The sequence below is a fragment of the Panonychus citri genome, unplaced genomic scaffold, assembly GCF_014898815.1.
Source record: "Panonychus citri isolate SS breed McGregor unplaced genomic scaffold, ASM1489881v1 Contig00134, whole genome shotgun sequence".
NCBI classification, from domain to species: domain Eukaryota; kingdom Metazoa; phylum Arthropoda; class Arachnida; order Trombidiformes; family Tetranychidae; genus Panonychus; species Panonychus citri.
This window is the reverse complement of record NW_026515539.1, coordinates 3,926,028-3,948,750: the sequence shown is the minus strand read 5'-3', so window position 1 is coordinate 3,948,750 and position 22,723 is coordinate 3,926,028. Positions and strand designations below refer to the sequence as shown.

The 22,723-nt window shown below is 30.0% G+C and overlaps 1 protein-coding gene across 1 annotated transcript; it reads left to right on the top strand.

Moving 5' to 3' along the window:
- The first annotated feature begins 2,219 nt into the window (after window positions 1-2,219).
- On the top strand, window positions 2,220-6,101 carry LOC128391281 (uncharacterized). The gene is made up of 3 exons (XM_053351134.1): window positions 2,220-2,554; window positions 2,873-3,269; window positions 5,494-6,101. Exons 1-3 carry the CDS (start codon window positions 2,543-2,545, stop codon window positions 5,898-5,900), a joined length of 816 nt encoding a protein of 271 aa, XP_053207109.1. The 5' UTR covers window positions 2,220-2,542; the 3' UTR covers window positions 5,901-6,101.
- The last annotated feature ends 16,622 nt before the right edge of the window (window positions 6,102-22,723 follow it).

Genomic DNA, 22,723 nt, shown 5'->3' with positions numbered 1-22,723 from the left:
CGGAATGAGATAAATTTACGCGGAGGATATTTTTGGAATCCTCGTAAAAAACTGAGTCAGGACATATACAGCACGGTCAAATCGGATGAGAAATGACGATTTTGACAAAGTTAGAAAAAAAGTGCTTCTCTATGTAATTTTTTTACAGAGACAATGTATATAAACGTCATGTATATTTTTAAAAATTTTTGACCCAAACCAGTACCGGTATATAACGAATACAAAAACTGACATGTTGGCAGATTCAATGCGCACTCTAAAACGCAGGTGGGCGGAGTCTTTAAGTTTGAATTTTGATATCGTTCTTTACCCTTTACCGTTATTCCATCTTTCTCTGTCAATTTTTTTTACCCCAGTTTACAATGACTGAGTTAACCTTAGCCCTTATGCTATGCTGATCGCATCATTTTGTATAGACTTTTACTAATGGTGGCTCGAAAGGAGAAACTTTGCCCGTCAATTCATCATTGAAAACTGTCATCGACTATTCAGGGCTTTGGAATAGAAACAATGGCAGAAAGACGACTTTCGTTGACCCAATCATCGATCGCTGTTATACCCTTACATCCTGATAATGCTCAAGATCAAATCATGGAAGATCGGACAGTTCAAGACAATGCGGTGTCATCGACGTGACCCAGTTGTTAACCCTTTAGTTCAACCTGTTGAATCTACTGCTTCTGTGGAGATGAATCGGAGGACAAATCCTGAAGAATCTTCAGATGGTGAAAGTGATAGTGATGATGATGATGATGTCCACCACACGCTAACTCACACGCTGCGAGATTGTTTTTTCAAGGATGGAACAATCTTTGTCCTTAGGTCCTGCTCCAGTTGCTGTACCAATTAATACTCTGGAAGAGGCCATCGAATTAGCTAGAGAAATGAAAGAAAACCTTCGTGATAGTCGATCTGTCATTTTGTGTGTTAGGTTAGGTGAGTTCCTCCGCAGGGATAGAAATCGATCAAATGACAGTAGATCTGTTTGGATATCAAGGATGAGCCGAATGATTAATTATTCAGTACCATATATTCGTTTTTTCATTAATTTGACAGGACTCGTTAGTGATTATCCAAGATTAATGAGAGTTAGTATGCCAATTAGAGCAATTTATATCAATTTCCATCATTTGAGATCAATAAGTAATAATGATGTCTTAGTTAGACTTTGGTCTCGAAATTAAACTGTCAAAAATCAATAAATCAGAAAATAAATATCTTTAATTGAATCTCCAATCAATTCTCGTTTAAATGATATGTCACATGATACTAACAATCGATTTAATTTAACTGTCAAAAATTACCTATTAAATAATATGTCACATGGGGTGAATGACTGTGTCATTTTGTGTACTTTCACTACTACTACCAATAAACAATGAGTGACTTTATTCAATTATCATGGAAGAGTAAAAGTCTCAGGTTGAGAATAAAAAAATAACAGTCAAAATGAGAGAGAGAGAGAGAGAGAGATAAACGGAAACAGAAAAACAGAAAAAGTTGATTCAATGAGATAACTTGAAAAATTTTCTGTTCTGCTTCTTTTCATCTCAATCTCAATCTCATCAATTATCTTGTTATCAATTCTGACTAGATGTTCATTAATGATATTAATCAAAAATCATCTTTCATGAACTTTCACAATCAAACTATGTAATGATAAACTTTTGTCTCAAATAACTTTCTAACATCAAGGTTCTCATACATTATTAGATATCAGATATAATAATAAGATGAATCATCGAACAGGGAAAAGATAGTAAAGGAAAACAAGGGAAAATTGTGAAAAGTAATCGCCTAAGGCGGAATCAATGTAACTTTCGCCATAAAATTAAGGGATGATGACCATGGTGCGTGGATGGTTTTAATAAGCGAACTCAATGATCCGTTGATAAATGAATTATCCTCTGGATATCAAGAAATATCAATAAAAATCTAGAAAATCAATCTATGACAAAGGAAAGGAACTGTTGTAAGTTGTGTACACAAAAGGCGTTAGTAAAATTCTGAAAAGGTAGTTTCAAGGTTCCAAAAGTCATCAAATCCATTGCAGTCTAATGAATTTGAAGAAACAAAAATAAACATGATTCTAATCATCAGCATCATCATCTTCTTCCTTTATCATCATCTCTCTTTCTCTTTCTCTCTCTATTCCATTCAATGATATATTGGAGAAACCACCTTTTCTACTATTCGCCTACACTCAATCTAAGGCCTTTTTCAATGTTCTCTTTCTCATCTTACCTTCGTCGTAATGACGTTTCGTTACTTCGTTACGAATCGCCCACAAAACAAACAATTAAACTGATAAAATATTCGAGTGCTACTTCATTTATCGTTTATTCATTTAAACGTAACGAATTGGTGAGTAACAAAAACGCTTCTATTTATTGTTCCAAGTATCGAGTGTAAATATAAATATACTTATATAAATAGTGAAAGAAAAATCTGATAAAAGTAAAGTGAAAGTTATCGTTGATCATTGAGAGAGAACAAGAAGAATAAAAAAGAACAAAATTTCGAGGAAACCAAAATACTCGACATGATGATAATGGTATGTTTCAAAAGATAATTTATTTAATTAATTCTGTTCTTGTTGATTTTTTTGTCTACAATTCTTGTTCCATCAAGTATGAAGGAAATGTTGTTCTCATCAGTGGAACTTGTTAATTGAATTTACATGTTAACTGCTAATTATTCTGATTTCTGTTATCTCGATCATTTTTTTTTCTTCTCTATTCTCTTTTCAACATCCTCATCCTTTTCATGGTTTTTTTTTTCATCTCTTTACCTTCACCATTATTACTGATTTGTTTTCTTTTTTCGATTTTTTTTCTTCTCCATCACTTTGATTCTTTCTTCATGTGTAAAGAAAAAGTTTCTGTCCATTTATTCATTGATGATCCTATTTGGTATTGTCTCAAGTGATGATTATGTTCATAATCCGATTCAATATCAATCTCAAAGTGATAAAGGTTCTTATAACTTTGGCTATGATACTGGTCTATCTGGTGCTCATCAATTTCACCAAGAATCTAAAGATGATTCTGGCTTAGTTCGTGGTCGTTATGGTTACACTGATCCTGATGGTAAATTAAGATTAGTTTATTATTCATCAGGAAGTAATGGATTCCAAGCATGGGGACCTGATCTACCTCAACCTGTATCAACCTCTTCACCTCCTCATTCATCAGAATCATCGTTATCATCATCATCATCATCATCGTATGTATCTAAATCAGTGGAACCATCTAAAGCCTCTTACCAGGGTAAGTTTCAATCAGAATAATTTAAAATATTCATTCAACTTGTTTTTCTCAACCAAATTGAGATAAAATGATCCAGAGATTCAATTCAATTTAATAGATAAGCCGATAATATTTGTTGATGAAATTCAATTGCAAATATTGATAAAAATTATCCTTCAAAACTAATGTTTAATCAGTTGAGAAGAAGAAGAAGAAAAAATCTGATATATAATCAAACTGAACAATCGAAAATGAACTTTTACCAGAAGAAGAAGAAGAAGAAGAAGAAAAGAAAAAGTTTTATTCATCAGAATCATGAATGATGATATGAATAGATGGAAACATTCATAGAATCATTCAATTTAAAGATTAACAATGGATCAGATTAACTTTACCTTTTAACCAATTACAATTGTCTGTAGTTTATTATCATCATAATCATCTTGATTATTGTCATTATGATGATGGGTTTTACCAGAATCTTTTGTTTTTTCATTGATGATAATGATGATAAAAAGCATAAGTATATAAACATTACTAAAGAGAGAAGGTCAGTCTTTTTTAGATTGACCATTTTGTAATAATGGTGAAAATTTAAAAATAGATTTCCAAATGATCATGATAATAGAATCGAGGCAAAAAAATATAAAACCAAACCATTAGAATCCCATGAACAGAAAAGGTGATAGAAAAATTCTCATTCTTTATAATATATATAAGAATTCATGAGTTTCAGTGGTCATTTTTATCTACCTGTTTGTTTTCAGGTTTAGAAATAAAAATAATGATAATATATGAGAGAGAAAGAGAGGAAGAAATAAATGACAATTGAGTTCCATGATATTAGATTAATGATTTTCTTTCTTCTATTGATCATCAACATGAAATATTCAATCAATTGAATTTGACAAAAGTTTTTCTCTTGTTCAGATAATTGACTAATTGCTGGTCAAATTTGATTTAGATCAACAATCAAAGTTAATCGTTTAGTAGTAATGTTTATCAGATTTATCATTCGATAAGATTGAGATTAAGATTAACATGGTTAGTATTTGAAATTTGCGGTTTTCACTTTTCGTCAGTATTTATGATAAATTAATTTTGATGATTGATTTTATTTTTATCGATTCATTGAACAGCTCCAAGGTTAATCTTGGGCTTAACGCTTTAATTAATATCTCTATTCTGTTTACTCATTAATGATAATCAATGATTAAGGTTAATCAACGTTTAGAAGGTGAAAAAATGGCGTTGGCGGTGAGCTTAAAAAAAGAGAGATTAAAATGAGAAATAATCAACTCATTGTTTCCATTGTTTTCTTAATTTCCATGAATGATTAATTTTCATATATTAATATTTTACAATTCAGATCAACAATCAAGGTTACCTCTTCAGTTTGGAAGGTTATAAATGTCACAATTGTCTCATGAAAAGTTGAAAAGATTTGATATTATTCATGAAAAATAAAGTTCTTTCTCATCAATCAATTTAAATTGTTTAAATGTCACCAATCTGAAAATTGAAATAATTTAATCAACAGAAAAAGTAGTTCACAGGTTAGTGACATCTATCGTTGAACAATTGAGTACAACTCGTGAAAGTTATGATTGAAATGATGAGTTGGAAAATGTTGCTGAATCAAATTCATCATGAAATTTGAACTGAAAAAGACAGAGGAAGTTGAAGAGATCTGAGTTCTCACCTTGGAATAATTCACTTGAATTGAATTTCGATAAAAACCTCGAGGCTTTGTTATATGTTATTGATATGTGATTTTCTCTCTCTCTCTCATCATTGATTACAATTGATTTTATTCGAGGAAAATTATGTTCATGAGAATAAATAAATGAGAATAAAAATGAACGATATTATTATTGATTGGAAAAAGAGAAGAAGAAAAAAATTATCAAGATAATGTTGGAATCATGGTAGACTGTTCCTTGTTATAAGAAGAGGAAAAAAATAATATTAATAACATGGAGAGAGAATCTAAAAATCAGGGAGAGAAATGAATTTATGAACTGAATAACAATTTACGATCATCGATAGATCATCTTCTTCTATTGTAATCAATAGATTATTTGGTTTTATTTTTCTCACGAACTCAACAATTTAGAACATCAGGTAAATTGAATGAGAATTTGTGATGGATTATAAAAGAGAGATAATAGACTTTGAAAGGATAGAATTCACAAGAAATTTAATCATGTAACTGAAATCCAATTCTTTCTCATTTTCTCATTAGCCGAAGATTCATCCAAGGTTTCATCACGATTCACTTATCCTTTATCACCCGCTGGCAGAATTGCTGCAATCAAATCAGCTAAAATTGTCGCAATTCCAGTTACTACAACAACAACAACGACAACACCAGCACCAGTTAAAACAGTTCAAAAGGAGGAATATGTCACCAAAACGCTTTACAGTCCAGCGGAAAAATTTAGAGCTCGATATACGTCAGATGAGCCAACGAAAACAGCACCAATCAGACAACAAGTAGAAACTAAAGGATCCAGATCACAAATCGTCGTTGAGCAATCAGTCAAATCGGCATCGATTAAAAGTTCTAATCGTCCAGTTCCAATTACTCCAGTTCAATATCGAGCCAATTATCCACCCGCTGGAAAATACAGTCGATGTTATTGCGAATAATTGAAAGAACAACTTTTTTTCAGAGAAGAAAAAAACATTTTCTCTCCAACTTTTTACTAATTACAATTAAATCATCAACCAGTTAATTACTTTTACCACTTTTTAAAGTTGTTGATGATAAAATTAGATAAATGATGTTTTCTAATGAAAATAACAAACGTGATCAATTAGTATTAATATTAAACACACACACACAAACACTTTACAAATTTGAAAATAAAATAAATTAAATCAAATTAAATTCTGTAACTTCAATAGTTAATTAATTGTAAGTTTCTCATAATAATAGTTGCGAAACTCAATCAATAAATTTGTCAAAATCGAAAAGTTTGATTTCGCCTCACTAGATGGCGACACTTGATGCACGAAAAATTAATTGTAATCATTTGGTTTCAATTGTTATTGATTCAATGTTGACACTTTAATCAATTATCTTGGTTTGTTTTATTATCTTAACCCATATTTAAGAGATGAACCAGACAGATGAACCAATTTTCCTGTTCGTTATCAATTAGGTAACAAGATACAAGAGATGATTAATAAAGTAAATGATTGAATTGGTTACGAAAAGAAAAACCAAAACTCTATCTAGTTAGTCAATCAAAGTGCCACAATTAAAACGATTGTTTAATCAGATTGAAAGAAAAGAGAAAAACAAAAAAAAAGTTTACAATTTACTGGAAGCAAAAAAACTGATTAAACAAACAAAATTTATCGCAATCAAATGGATAAGATTTAAATTGTTTAGAAACGACAATTAGATCAACTGATCAATTGATTTCCAATAGAAGTTATGAAAAAGGTGAAAATGAATTGATTGATTATCAATGATTAATATTCATCTTGGAATTGAATTGATTGAAAGATCAAAATATCCATCAGATGGCGATAGAAGTTCAATTGCAATTAAATTGTGGAATAGTGAATTAAATTATTCGTGTGAAAGATAAAAGCTGAAAGATTATCAGAATTAATCTTCACTCTTTTTCCGTTGAGTACTCACTTAATGGAAACACTGATATCTTCATATATCTATTAATGGGTCCAACTAATACCGATAATGATTCACTTAAGATGATATAAAACGTGAGCCCTGATCATCAACACAATAATAATAATGTTATTATAATCAAGTGAAAAAAGTATCAATTTTCCTATTGTAATATAACAACAATTGGATAATAATAAAAGAAAGAGCAACTTAATCAGTTGATATTTGGATTTGGATACAAATGGTTGAAAATGATATTCAATCATGAAAAGGGAAAGAGTATCAATCGTATCAATTGGCGATTTATAATCTCTGTGTTAATAACAATATTATCCATCGGATGGATCGTCAATAATATTACAATAAGTTATTACGACAAATAGATAAATATAATCAACACTAATCTCAATATAATAATAATGATACAAACAATTTTCAATCTTCTTATTTGAATTATAATCAAAAGTACTGAAGCACTTTACTAATAAAAGTAATCAAATTAATGATTATCGTCAATTCATTAGAGTTACTAATCCTTTTGGGAACTTTTTTAATCAACTTGCATGTAAATGAATATTGAACGAGTGTTAATGTTCACTTTTTTTTTCTTAGACTTCGTACTTAAGATGAAAGTTGAATCGATGTTCATGGAAAATCATCTTAATATTACAATTCCTGAAAATTTGTGAAGCAAGAAGGATAAGCAGACGAAGAGAGAGAGAGAGAGAGAGAGAGAGAGAGAGAGAGAGAGAGAGAGAGAGAGAGAGAGAGAGAGAGAGAGAGAGAGAGAGAGAGAGAGAGAAAAGTAAAAGAAGATGCGGAAGGATAGAGCTTCCATCCATCAGTGTTATATCCTGTTCTCACTCTACATCTCACTTACAACTCACTCCTCAGGAATCGCATCAACTCTGAAACTTTGATTGACTTAAATTGGATTAACCAAGTAAATTTAATAGGAATTCTCTCTCTCTCTCTTTCTTACTTTTGAAAAAAAATTCTATGATGATGATGTTATCATTTTCATTATACTTTTCATCATTATCTTCATCATATTATAACAGTTTCTCTTCATGCCAACCAATCCACTACTCATCAAGTCTCATCTCTACAAATTCATATTTATTTATATATATCATTATTAGCATTATTATTACCATGATTATGATTATCATGATGCTTGAAACTTACACAGAAATAAAGTCTAAATAAGTTTAGCCAAAAAACTCAACCATCTTTTTTTCATATGAATAATAATAATATTTGACTCTTTTTGTTGTTTCCATACTCAAACTCATATATTCATGTAGATATTTACTTATATACAGTGTGTTATGAAATGCACTTTAACTGTTTGATTTAATTTCACAGCATCATGAGCGATTCTAGAAATTTTTTGTTAGTGAATTTTTGTCGACAATAAACCAACTTAGATATACCTGAGGTCATTTCAATTTTATCGCATTTTACATTGAGAAAATCCACGTACAAACAAAATTTGAAACTATCAATTCAAATGAAAATTTTTCTAAGAAGAACGTATTATTTTGGACTGAATTTTTTGTTGAGTACTTTTCATTAGTCGGTCCTTGCAACGCCGGGTTAGTTGTTGACAAGTTCACATTAGTTCTTGAAAAATTTCACTTCTAGTAAAAATTGGGTATTTCGGACTCAATAAAATCAGTGTCAATTCTCAGTAAATGAATATATCGTCGAAATAAAAGTGTTTCAATACTTCAGAAGAAACCCTAGATAGTCATTCAGTACTAAAAAATTTCTATCACAAAGAGCAAAAGACTTAGCTCTTCAATGCGTTTCAATGGGAGACGAATTCACTGCGTAAAAGATTGAACTTGGAGTTGATACTGTGAGACACCCGTTTTTCGTATTGAATTTTCTTTATCATATATTATTTCTACAACCTTTCACAGTATTTTGCAGAAAAAAAATTGGAAAATGCACAAACCCCTACCGCACGATAGCTTCTCAAAGTGTTAAAGTCCTTTTCATAACACACTGTACAAATATTATGAGAACTGATTTTTCAAAGGTCTTCAATTTAATGCTTATCAAATGCTGATCTTTTCAGTAGCTTGTCAGTTTATATCAGTTACTGGTTTTCCACTTGAAACATCAAATGAACACCATTCGGATTGTCTTGTTTCTCATTTTGTTGCCCTTTTTTTCACTTCTCTTTTTCCACCAGTGTTATCATATTTCAGTTCATTGCTCGGTTATAATATGATTCTGTTTACTTCAAATGTTGAGGTAGCAAAGATGAAGATGGAAAAATATTAGAATGCAAAGAAAAAGTTGACAGAATCTGATGTATCAAGGGACCTGTGGCTTGTTCTTGTAGAAAGCAAATGGTGGTTATGTTAACTTTTTGTTCTGTCTCTTTACAATATTATCAACAAGCAACTTTTTCCCATTTACATTTCATCTCTTTCATTTCCATGTCATTTTCATTTTCAACTATTATATTGCCAATCCAACGCAAATTCATTTTCTCTATGCTTTTCATCATCACCCACACCCCAATGAAGAGAGAGAGAGAGACAAATACAACCTACAAAATAATGAGCACCTTCATCTTCATCTTCATCATTATCATCACCATGAGCAAAGAGATTTTCATTTACCAATATTCAACAGAAGATGACAACGTACATGACATTGATATTAGCAGGAAGATAATCTAATACCTGATGAAACAATAACATGAAACTGAACCGATTCAAAGTGATTGAGAAACAAAACATTATCATTCTTATAATATTTACGTTTTTTTATATAGTGATGAGTAAAAAGATGATGAAGATGATGAAGATGATGCTGTTCATTATAAGCAATTACTCTTGATAATGTATTTAAACCTTTGCAACTCCTGTTGACTGATGATGATGATTAGTTAGTTAAATGCGATAAATAATTTAATCTATAATTAGTAGCATTAAACAATAACCATAATCATTATTATTATTAATGGATCTTTGGTTAGATATCTTTATTGGCTTAATCAAGTTTCAAGCAGAAAAAAACGTTTCAAACACAAAGTTAATGTTCAAAGATGAGGCAAACCTTGTGTAAAGGTGACATTGCTAAAGTTAACACACCCTCAGGGTAAAATTCAAGCTTAATATTATTATTACACCAGAACCTTTATGAACCATTAAATAAAAAAACTAAAGAAAATGATATTATTATTGTAAAGGGACATTTTCAAACTTTATTATCAATTAAATGGGCTTTAGTTTTTGGGCCCAGCTCAGGTAAATAAGAGAGAGAGAGAGAGAGAGAGAGATATCTGAAAAATTATCTAATCAATGAGATTTGATTTCAAGCCACAAAATAATTTAATTTTTTACCTTAATCATGATCATCATGTTATCTGTAACTTATATCTTTCCTTTCATCCTAAAATGATGATAATAGTTAATTGCAATGGTGGTAATAATAATAATAATAATTTCTTACCATTCTGATGAACCAGAATTACGCATAGAGATTTTCTTGCCCTCTTTGGTTTTTATTTTATTCTTATTGATACTGATTCTGATTCTGATTCAGATTCTGAGTCTGAGTAATAAGATAAATGGTTGGATAAGATTTTTCTTCTTATTTTCATCTTTTTTCTTTCTTTCTTTCTTTCTTTTTTTTCTACTCTTCTTGCAGGAAATGAAGACACCTACGCACTCAGCATGATTATCATCTCGATGTTCAATCAAAAGAAATGAAATTTCAATTGAAATGAAATTAGAAAGAGAAACAAATCAAAATTGTTCAATTGATGGTCAATTAAATTCTGATCATCATCATCATCTTCATGGTAAAGGGATCGTCTGATCAGAATTAACAATAAACAATCAGACACAATAGTGCAACGGAATCAACAGGAAGTTGATTAGTGTTATTTGATTGTTGGAATACAATTGAAACATAATGAGCATCATAATAATTAAATTAATTCACTTGTGTTCAGTCAATGGATTGATTTTTAAACTGATTTGCTATTGATCACCAATTGGGTTTGATTATGAAACATGTAATCGTTTATGTTGATTTGTATGATTATTACATTGTAATTAAATTGTTATCTATTAATATAACCAATTTGATTATCTTTATTTAAATATTACCAATCAAATTAATCATTTTCCAACTAAATTAGATTATGAAAGTGATTAAATTAGCCGTTTACCTGGATAGTTAGAAACTTTTTCTCTCTCTCTCTCTCTTCCTAATTGAAATAAAACTCTGATTACAATGTCAATTTATGTATCAATATGAAGACAATTTGATGATTAAATACAATGAATGACTGTTAATCTTATGGTTAGATAAATAATCACAATGAGATAAATATTATTAATAAGATAATCTTAAGAATAAAAAAAATATGAGTAAATATTTTCGTTGAACTTTAAATGAACTTACAATTAGAATCATTATCATCATCAAGTGATACCATTAATTTGTAAGAATTAGAAAAAATGAAGAGAATAAAAAAGAAAGAGAAGAGAGAAAGAGATCATGATGAAGAGAGAGAGAGAGAGAGAGAGAGAGAGAGAGAGAGAGAGAGATGAAGATGGAGATGGAGATGGAGAGGGAGGAAGATGGATGAAGAGGGAAGATGAAGATAGATAATAATGAAAGAGAAAGAAAAGTTTTTTTATATATTAAATGTTATATCATCTTCTTATTATTTCAGTGAGCATTCAATTTGATTGACTCGTTGAGAATTAAATGAATTTACTTGTTATCAACTAATCAACTTTTTATTGCATGATGATGATTCTCATCTTAACCACGTGATTATTGTAAAGAGAAAAAAAATTAATGATAACAGAATCATCATCATCATTATCATCAGTATCATTTGAATTTAACGCTAGATTATCTGTCATTTTAATTTTATCAAGGTAAATGAGAGAGAGAGAGAAGAAAAAATTGATAGAATATAAAAATCTAATGAATAGGACAATCTAAATGTTAACATATACTAATGTCAATGACCAGTGAGTTTCAATAACAAATCAAGTTCTAATTCAGTCAATTATTGTTATCAACTGGTTGTAATTAGACTTGATGATGAGGGATGAAGATGATGATGAGGATGATTAGTCAAGAGCATCCTTATGTTGATATAATATAATGGGTTATAATAACTACAGAGAAACAGATAAAAAATATATACTCTTATGAAAAGGTTTCCCTATTATAATCATCGCCATTATTATGGTTTATTCTGTGCCCATGTAGTATTTTTCCAAGTTAACGGAACCATGATTAAAATGAATCAAATGAATTAAAATTAGTTTAACTAGAAAGTGAGAGAGTGAGAGTGAGTAACCCAAAACCCATATAAATTTACTATATGATATTCACAATGAACAATTTAAATATAATATGTATGCGATTGAAGATTTACTTTCATCTTACTCAATCAACAAACCATAAATTCAATACTTTGTTTATGATAAACATTATCATCCATCAGTTTTTATCTTCATCATGTATTATTATTTTCACCCTTGAATTGAGTTTTTCATTGGAATTAACTTTTTCTTTTTCATCATCATCAACATCTCTCTCTCTCTCTCTTTCTCTCTCTTGTTCATCAACTAAACTCAAATCAACTCAATCAATTTTACAGTTATCATTATTATTTAATTTAATCTATCAACATAATCATGAATAGCTTCAAGTCATTAGTTAGATTGCAATTTTTTTAATCAACCGATACAATCAACAGAGACAATCAACCTAATCAACAATAGATTGCCAATTATCTTGTTATCATGTATTTATGATTATTATTGATGTCAGTCAATTTCGTGAGAACCTGTTGACTTGTTAATTGTGATTACATGAAATTAAATAAAGGTAAATAACTAGAAACACAAAAATAAGTTGATTCTTTTATCTTTTACTTTGCTTACTCAGGTAAAAGATGATGATGATGATAATCATCAACTAATAGGTAAATTGATCACGATTTAATGTATCTTATAATAGCCTGATTGTTGTAGGACCACCAAAGATTGATCTTGTCTACACACAGGTAAACAATCAGTGAAAAATTAAACAAATACAACAACAACAACAGAAAAACAATCAATAAAACAATCAACAGTAAGAAAAATTCAATTAATTAAGTTAAGGTCATCATCATGATATTAGTAATGATGATAATGATTCTGAACCTTTTTCGAGTCACAATCATCTTCATCATCTTCATCATCGTCATCATCATCATCATCATTAGTAAACTGCATCCTCTTGATCTGATTTACTCTCATTTTGATACAAAATACAAAACCATCAACAGAATTTGTATCAATATATTAACGATGATGACAATTAATTTTGCCAATGTTTCCATGGTTACGAATAGTGGATTGGGAAGATTAACAGAAAACTTTTCGTTACATGGAAGTAGCTAAGTTCTGACAAAAAATGATAGAGATGAAAATGAAGATGAGGATGGAGATGATGTTGATGATAAAGATGAAATGTATTCCTCCAAGTAATTGGCAAGTTATTATTTTATGGATGCACAATTTTTAGAGGTTTTTTTTGGCAATAATTTTGTTTTGGCATAAAAAACATTGAATAACTTTCTGCATATATGATTACAGTGTTTCCAGAGTTCAGATTCTGATCTTTGTCTTTGAATATGAAAACTTTGAGGTGTTAAAAGCTTTTCCTTTATTACTTTGCACCAGTTTCGGTGAAATTGGTTGCATGGTTTAAACGGTTCTCTCTCTCTCTCTCTCTCTCTCTCTCATAAAAGCATCTTTTTATTCATCATGATGAGAATCAGTGAAAAGGAGATAATAAAGAAAATCATATTTAAACTACTAATTGCAGTGATTAATTAGCGATATTTAAAAATTGCAGACTGCATAATTCATTCATTGACAACTATTAACTTTGTAACATAAAGTATCAACATGGTTGGTTATGTAATGTAAATACAAAAGTTTATGTCCTTTTTGTGTATTCACAATGATAATTGAATCGCAAAGAATAGTAAATTTTTCACTAATTAACTGAATCTAATCAAGATTGGTCTTAATCTTAATTGTCCCAATGAGATGGAAAAAACTTTTTAACACCTAATAATATCCAGTGAAAGTTTTATATGTATATTTTGTATGTGTATACATAAAAGTGATGGAGATGATGATAAACAAGCTCTGGTCAATCTGGAAACTGGATCATCATTTGAGAGACCACTGATTATTATTATTATTATTATTACATCATTTTTATGTTACAGAGATTTTTCTCTCTTTTATCATCTTCATCATCTGTTTCTTCATCTTTTTCAAATATCAAACAATATCAACAAATGATGATAATAATGTAAACCATTCATCTCATCAACATTGACTAACATTGATTCAAAAGGTATTTACAACAAAGTTGAGTCTTTGTTAATATTACATGTAAACTCAGTATGTGGTTTTCATCAGTAATTCAATGATGATAATAACACAAAGAGAGAGAGAGAGAGAGAGAGAGAGAGAGAGAGAGAGAGAGAGAGAGAGAGATGAAACTTTGTCAACTTTGTTTTTTATATTCTGTTTGCTGAATCTTAACTGAGAGAATCAGATGAACATGATGATAATAATGAAATTAATTAATTTCTATTGTCAACAAGATGAAAGGAAAACATTTATTTCATTTATCAGAATCAACTGAGTAATGTTATTAGTTTTTTTCTTCTTCGCCATTTATCAAATGCTGATAATCAACTTTTGTCAAGATACTTTTATAAACAACAATCTAATTAATTATCACTATTTAGAAATAGTTGATTTTTGGTATCGTTTGCTATTAATTTCAATCAGTTTGATTAACAATTTGATTGGAGACAATTATCTTACCTTTGAATCGATAAAAATTTATCTGATTGATTAGTTTTGCCCTTTTAAAATAAGCAATTGAGATAGTTAATTCTTTCCATCTTTAAGATGCTAAGATGATAATCATTGATGAGAGAGACTAAGAGACAATTATCTAGATGAATTAGTTGGATAAGAGAAAACAAAGATTATCAATGGAAATGGACAGAAGAAAAAGAAGAAACTAGAATCAGAGTGACCATAAAGATGGACATAATAGATAAGAAGAGAGAGAGAGAGAGAGAGAGAGAGAGAGAGAGAGAGAGATAAAATCAAGATGGAATATGGAATAAGCAAAATAGCAAGACGGAAGTGAATATAATCTAGTTCCGTTCTGTGAGCAGCTTAATATTGAGCAATTATTGATTATGATGAAGAAAAAAATATCCATTGGACACCAAGATTATCTAAACTTGTCCATCCCTGAGCTTAATTCCAAATGTTCATAAGCATTTGAAGAGTAAAAGATAAATCTGATTCTCCATAACAAGAGAGAAGGCGAAAAGAAAAATAATGATGAAGATGGCGATCATAATCAGATACATATAATAATAAAAAGAAGAAAAAGATGAAAACAAGACTTTGATTCTTGTTTCTTTTTTTCTACTTTGTACCTGATTCCATGTAAGTATCATCATCATCATAATCAAGTAACATCACAAGAAGATCTGAATCAAGTTAATCATGATGATGATGATCAAAGCTTATGGGACATGAGATGGAGAAAGAGAGGAAAGAAAGAGAAAAAGAGAAAGAATTAAAAGTCACTTTAAAAGTCAGATCTCAGCAGGATATCCTAAACCAAATTAATCTCACCACACATATCAACCTCAACCTCAACCTAGTCCTTGAAAAAAACAGAAAAAAAAGATGAAGGGAGATGAAGATGCTTTTTCTGTGCATCAAACAAGCACGCAAGTTCAACAACACCTAGAAGGTAACCTAGTATCAGTGAGGAAAAAATTAATTCACTATCTATTGCAGAGAGAGAGAGAGAGAGAGTCAAAGATGATGAGGATGATAATGATAATAAGAGAAATGGTTGTCTCTCTCTATCTCTCTCTTCTAATTTTATCTTGCATAAGAATAAAGCTGAGCATTATTTCTCGTTAGGTTATCGCAATGGTTTTTCTGCTAATTTATCTTCTTGTCGACTTAGGTAGAGAGAGAGAGAGAAAGTTTTTCTTTTCTCTACCTGATTCTCTCAATAGAAACTCACTGCCTTTGGACATTTCTAATACCTTTTTACCAATGGGCTTGTCTGCTCATTATTTTACCTACCTCGCCATCATCTTCATCTTCATAATGATCAACTTAAGACAATCCTTGTTACCTTTTCTTCCGCATGTCGCTATGAGAAACTCTTGATATTACATCTCATTGATTCCATTGACTTCATGTAGTTTTATTTATGTTTTTTTCTCTATGTTTTAGTAAGAAAAAAAAATGAATTTATTTTTTCTCTTCTCTTTTTTTTTGTTTTTCTACCTGATCCTCATCATTTCTCTCTCTCTCTCTCTCTCTCTCTCTCTCTTCATTATTATTCAAGATACTTCACTCACGGAGGTAAATGGTCTTACATGTTGATGTAATTACTCCAAGGTTATGATGTTCTTGATTATTGTTTTGCTTTTTTATTCTTATTTCAACTGATATGAACTTTTTTTTGTGAAGAAAAAAAAAGTTCTTTTGATGAATTATGAAAATTATTACACCAAAAGTGTAAGCAGCAAGAAACTAGAAGATGAAACGATTTCATGGCTTAGAGAAAAATGAACTTCGCAAATGAAACTTTTTTTTCGCTCTAATTTTGCATGTTAGTTTTTAAGTAGAAAACTAAATTATATTGATTACTTTGATTTCTTTTCTGTTTACTTCGTTTACTTTTCTCTCTCTCTCTCTCTCTCTCTCTTGCAACTAATTTTCCATTCATTTCATATTATCGTATGCAAATTGGTCTCCATTATTATCATTATCAATTTCCCTTGAAGATAATAATGATAACTGTGAGCTGGTTTGCAACAATTAACATTATAATGTTAAGGTAATTACCTGGTAACTGTTATTATTATTGTATTATAAACGATAACAATAATAACCATGGCTGTAAAATAGTAACATTATTGTTACAAGAGGGAAAATTTTGTTTCAATATTCATTCAAAGTTCAATCAATAATAATATCGTTCTGACATGATGAATACAATTGTAATTATTAATAATCATTTAATCAAAAGCAAATTGTGAATTTCATGCCAATTGGTTCTGTTCATTGTTCTCGAATTTTATTCTGAAAAATTGTTATTCTTATTCCAATGAATCAAATATATAAGAACCATAATGATAAGAGGTAATAACAAAATTTTCTAATCTAATTAAATACTTATTTTCTATTTCCATTATTAATCAGATTCTCATCTCTATTTAGTAAATAATGGTGGAGAAATTAACATTTTCATTGTTTCTTTCATTTCTATTGTGATATCTGATACTTGACTACAATTAAGTTGTAATTACACAATTAACTACAGACGATTGTGAGATAATTGCAAAAGGTGATAATGAAAAGATTGACAGTTTTGTATTTCAAGTAATCAGCGTTTTTTTTGTTGCTTTTGTTGTATTTTTGCAAAGGTTTTGATTGTTCTGCATGATGGTGAATGAGCATTGAATTATGTCCATGCAATTTTCATGTAATAATAATGCAGAAAAAACCAGGGAAATTGATAAAGTGATTGTCAACCGCAAAGACTGAGTTTTTCACCCTTCTCATGAGTAACTCATGGACTGGAACAAGATTCTAGTTGAGAGAGAGAGAGAGAGAGAGAGATTAAAATTGATAATTGAAAAAGATAAGAAAATAATAATGAGAGAAACAAATGGGAAGAGTAACTAATAAATGATAAGAAGTTTCAAGAATCATGAGGCAAGAGAAATGATGATGAGCTTTTCAAATGAAAAATCGATACCAGAATGAATAGAAAACATAAATGAAAGATGATAGAGAGAGAGAGAGAGAGAGAGAGAGAGAGAGAGAGAGAGAGAGAGAGTCATTTTGATATCAAGGTCAATATTCATTAGGAAGAGTATTATGTCCAAATGGATGAGAGAACACATCATTCATATGAGAGAGAGAGAGAGAGAGAGAGAGAGAAAATCATCTTTATTTTCATTTAATCTCAGTGATTCAATTGAATAGAGATAAAGTAAAAAAAAATGATTCCATGATGATGATTAGTAGATTGGGAAGAATAAAAATTTAATAAAAGATGCGTATCATTTAGTGTTATCGTCCTGATTAAGGTTAAAGAGATAATCTTCTAATATTAACCATGATGATGACGATTAATTAGCAGAAATGAGCCGTAATGAGTAAAAACTGACTGGTAACATTCATTAGTGATAATCAACAGAGATAAATGATGTTATTCCATTACAATTATGATAATGATTATTTTTTTATCTTCTTTTCTCCTGTAAGCAAATGATAAATATTCACTTTTTTATTTGATTCTCTTGAAGAAGAAAAGTTTCTCTCTCTCTCTCTCTCTCTCTCTCTCTCTCTCTCTCTTATCGTCAGTCAATCCATGAAACTATCAAGTTGAAGGTGGCAAGAGATCGTGATAATCATGTTTACTATATTTAATTGTTCTGTTTACGCATCACGCTCAATACCACGCCCTCAATTAAAGGTGATAACGTGTTAGGTCCTCCTTTTTCTGTAGAATCAAAGTTCTACTCATAAATTATCGATGCATTTTAAACACTCAACAGATTAAAACTTTTCACTTCTTTTCCTCTTCCTAATCAAATGAATTCCCAACAAGAGAGACACAATCGTTTCTGGAGAAATTGTTTTTTCTTATGTTTCGAAAACTTTTCCCTCTTTCATTTCTATTCCCTGAAATTCAATGAGCTCACCATAGATTTTTATCACATAACACACACATGAAACTCAAGATGAAATCAGCTGATCCACTGGCATCTTAAAGATGATGATGCTAATAATTATGCAAAAAGTTATCCTCAAACTAATGATAAAACTTTTTCATCTTTTTTTTTTGAAACTTGAAATTTTTACTTTTTTGTATATCAAACATCATCTGTATCATTATTATCTTAGGTATCATCTTCTTGATCATCATTATCATCTCGGAGCCTCTCTCTCTCTCTCTCTCAATCTCACTCTGCCATTTACTTTACCCGGGAATAGTCAACAACAAGAATATAATACATTCCACATCGATCAAACGTCATTTAATCAAGGAATCAATTGCTCTTCTCATGCATTTAGATGATATCTTGAGAGAGCTTTAAATTTCAACGATCAGAATAAACCAGAATTTTCAGTAGCAGTAGATTTGGAAACTGTTCATCTTCAATTAACAATGATCCAAGTCACATAATAATAATCCAAATTATCATCATGATTGAAGTAGCAAACATCATCCCCTTAACCCTGCCCTCCTCCTTAAAGAAATTAACAAATAAACATCATCATTATCATCATCATCATCATCATAATCATTGTCAAGATAATCAGTTTCTTTCATTTTTGCATCATCATCAATCATCAATCATTGATAATCAACAACATACACATACACATAGAATCAGAGAAATATATATTGAATTGAATTGATGAAAAAAAAAGACACCGAAAACTTTTTCTTTTCTTATAAATACTCAAAATGACCATTTGAGTGACACTTTTTTTTCTGGTCACTTTTTGTCTGACCAGTTAAATGATAGCCACTGGCTAAACTTGTAACTGTTGCTCCTGCTGTGAGTTACATTGACAGAATTCATTGTTACTGTTAACTGGTAACAAGATTATTTACTCGATACTCATCATATTAATAGGGAAAACATGATGAGAATGATTATAATTGTGGTAAAAGTTTTTCGCTCATTTTTTTCCTCCTCTTCATCATGTAACCAACAAACAGTTAGATCGCCTTAAGCAACACTCGAAGGTCTCATTATTGGATCATTGATAAGTTCTAAAGGTATCGAGTTAAACATGTATATAAGTCTAGTGTTGAATATAATTCAATTTATCAACATCTTTTTCAAGTTAATTCAACAAATCAACCGATCATCAAGATGAAGATGAACCTGAAAATGAAGGTTGAAGTTACTCTGATCTGAGTAACTTATATTTACAATGGATTAATTAAAGTATTAATCATTGATTGTGAAGAAAGTTAAAGATAATAATAATAAGCAGCTAATCAATGGAGGAGTATCAAGAGTCAATAAGAGGAAGTTACAAATAATCAAATTAAGAATCAAGATCCATGGACAGTGTGGATCAAGTGTATTATTATTATTTAATGATAATAACTGCAAGATTGAATATGTTGGTGTATTTTATATACACACACAGAGAGTTGTGATTCTTTGTCATCAATGAACTACTTGTTATTTAGGATTTTTATTAATTTGTTGCTTTTGTTAACGTTTTGGTTAAGGGAAACAAAATTATATCCATCATATTATTAATATAAGTTTCAATATATAACATTGACAAAAAAATGATATTATACAAGAAAAAAAAGGAAAACATTGAAAAGAAGAGATTGTAAACAAGATAGATGATGATGAGGATCAAGTTGGTGATAAAGAACATTAGAATGAGAGAGAGAGAGAGAGAGAGAGAGAGAGAGAGAGAGAGAGAGAGAGAGATGAGGGTATGTGGGTTTATTGAGAGAAGTAGGATGATAATGATTGTAAAAGTTATTACTATGAGAGAATGAGAGAGTAAGAATTTTGATGAATCAATGATTTGTGATTCTGTTTCATTATTGTGACAAATTTCGGTATAAAAGAGAAGAGAAAATCGTTATTTTCTCTTCCCTTTTCAAGAAAATGAGGTGGGAGGAGGCGAAAAGGGTTACAGTAGGAGCGAATAAGTTATATAATAAATAATATAAAATTTTCGCAATTGTACAAACATTAATAATTCTTTTTTTTTCATTACCATGTTTTCATAATATTACTTGAAAATCCATTGAAAAGCCTCTGTATGTTATTGTCTCTCTCTCTCTCTATTTGAGTGTTAAAGGCAAAGGGGTTGAGTGGATGGATGAATGAATGAGTGAATGGGATGATTACTATCATTGTTACTAAATGTAAGGCGTGGTTAGTGGGTTTTGCTTGTTTGCTGGATTATTATTGTTTGGTTTGTGATAATAATCATCTTCCCATTTTGTTTATTTGTTTCCGTCATTTCATTTCAATTAACATTGTCACCAACACAATAATACATCAACAACATTGATAATCTTTTGATTACATATTCTATTAACTAATGATGAACATGAATAACAAGAGGGAAAAGGATTAAAATAGAGAAAGAAAAAGAGAGAGAGAGAGAGAGAGAGAATTATCTTCCACTATCCCTTCGAGTTTGTTAGAACTTGGAATTCTAATCAAAAGTTTTATTATCCTTTTCCCTTTTTGGTTATTATTATGACAGAGATAATAATTAATATTTAATATCTCACCTAAATATTGATCATCTGTTAATTGGTAGGATTATTTTTTTTTGCTAATCAGCTTTTTATTTGTAATTGTTTTGATTGCAAAGTGTTAAAGGTTGAAAAGTTTTAGAGATTAGTTTTTGATTATCTGAATAAACATCATTTTGTTAAAATTGATATTTATCATTGTCATTTTATTGATAATGTATCGATAAAAAAAAAGGTTCGTGATTATTGTTGTAGGTCATTTATGAGAATATCAACTAACGGTTATCCAAATGGATCCTGGAGATTGAGAAAAGGGTTTGTAATGTTTTGTCCTTTGTCATATTCTAAGCCCATTAGAAGCTACATTTAAATCACTCATTCAGTATTCAATGTATCCAGTGAAGTGATTGTTAACTGCGACAATTATCATCCTCATCATCTCTAAATCACTTACATCACAAGAGGTTCAATCACAGAGGTTATCAAAATTTACACAAACATGTAATCATATTAAGGATTTTGTAGTTTACAATAATAAATATAAAAGAGATAATAATAAACCAAGAGAGTTGACATTACATTTGACAATTAAAATGTCGGAAAACAATATGATGGTGGAAAAAAGCTCTAAATAAAAGAGCTCATGGAAACGGAAGTTGATTACATTTATATGTATTAAAAAAAGGAAAACTATTCTAAGGAGAAGTTTTTTTCTTCTTCTTGTCATCTTAATACAATAATCATTGAATAAGATGATTCTGAAAACGAGCTCCAAGAAATGTTATCATCATTACTATTCATCAAAGATGCAAAAGCTTCATCTTCATCTTCAGTATTTGTATCATTCTTTTATCTTCGTCAATAGATAATGATGAAGATGAAGATGATATTGATGTTGATGATAATGATGATGATTAGATGATGGTTTCTACTTCTCTCTCTCTCTCTCTCTCTCTAGCACAATCCATTTAAAGCAAAGAAAAGGGGAGAGAATGAGAGAGAGATAGAGGGTGAGAGAAAAAAACATTAGTAAAGTAAAGAAATGAGGATGGGCTGTAGAGTGAATATATAATAAAAAATAGAAAGAGATGAAGATGAAGATGAAGAAGATGTAATGGTGTGAAGAAAAGAAACTTCCGATTTTCTATTCTTTCTCTTCTTCTTCTAAAAGCCATTAGAATGGGAGTGAGTAAGGTTTAGTCTTTCATCTCGGTCTCTCTCTTTCTCTTTCTTCTCATCTTCATCATCCATTATATATTGTGTTTATACATAGATGATGATGAAGACAAGTTCCCTTTTTATTTCCTCTTGGGCATAATAATAAAGTCGTTTGTTGTGGCCTCCGTCGACCGCATCCAACTTGAGCCACTTCATAATCAACCTCTCATCGCATTTGCTTTTCTCTCTTGTTGTTGTTGTTATATCATCATCTTCAAGAGGAAAAGTGATG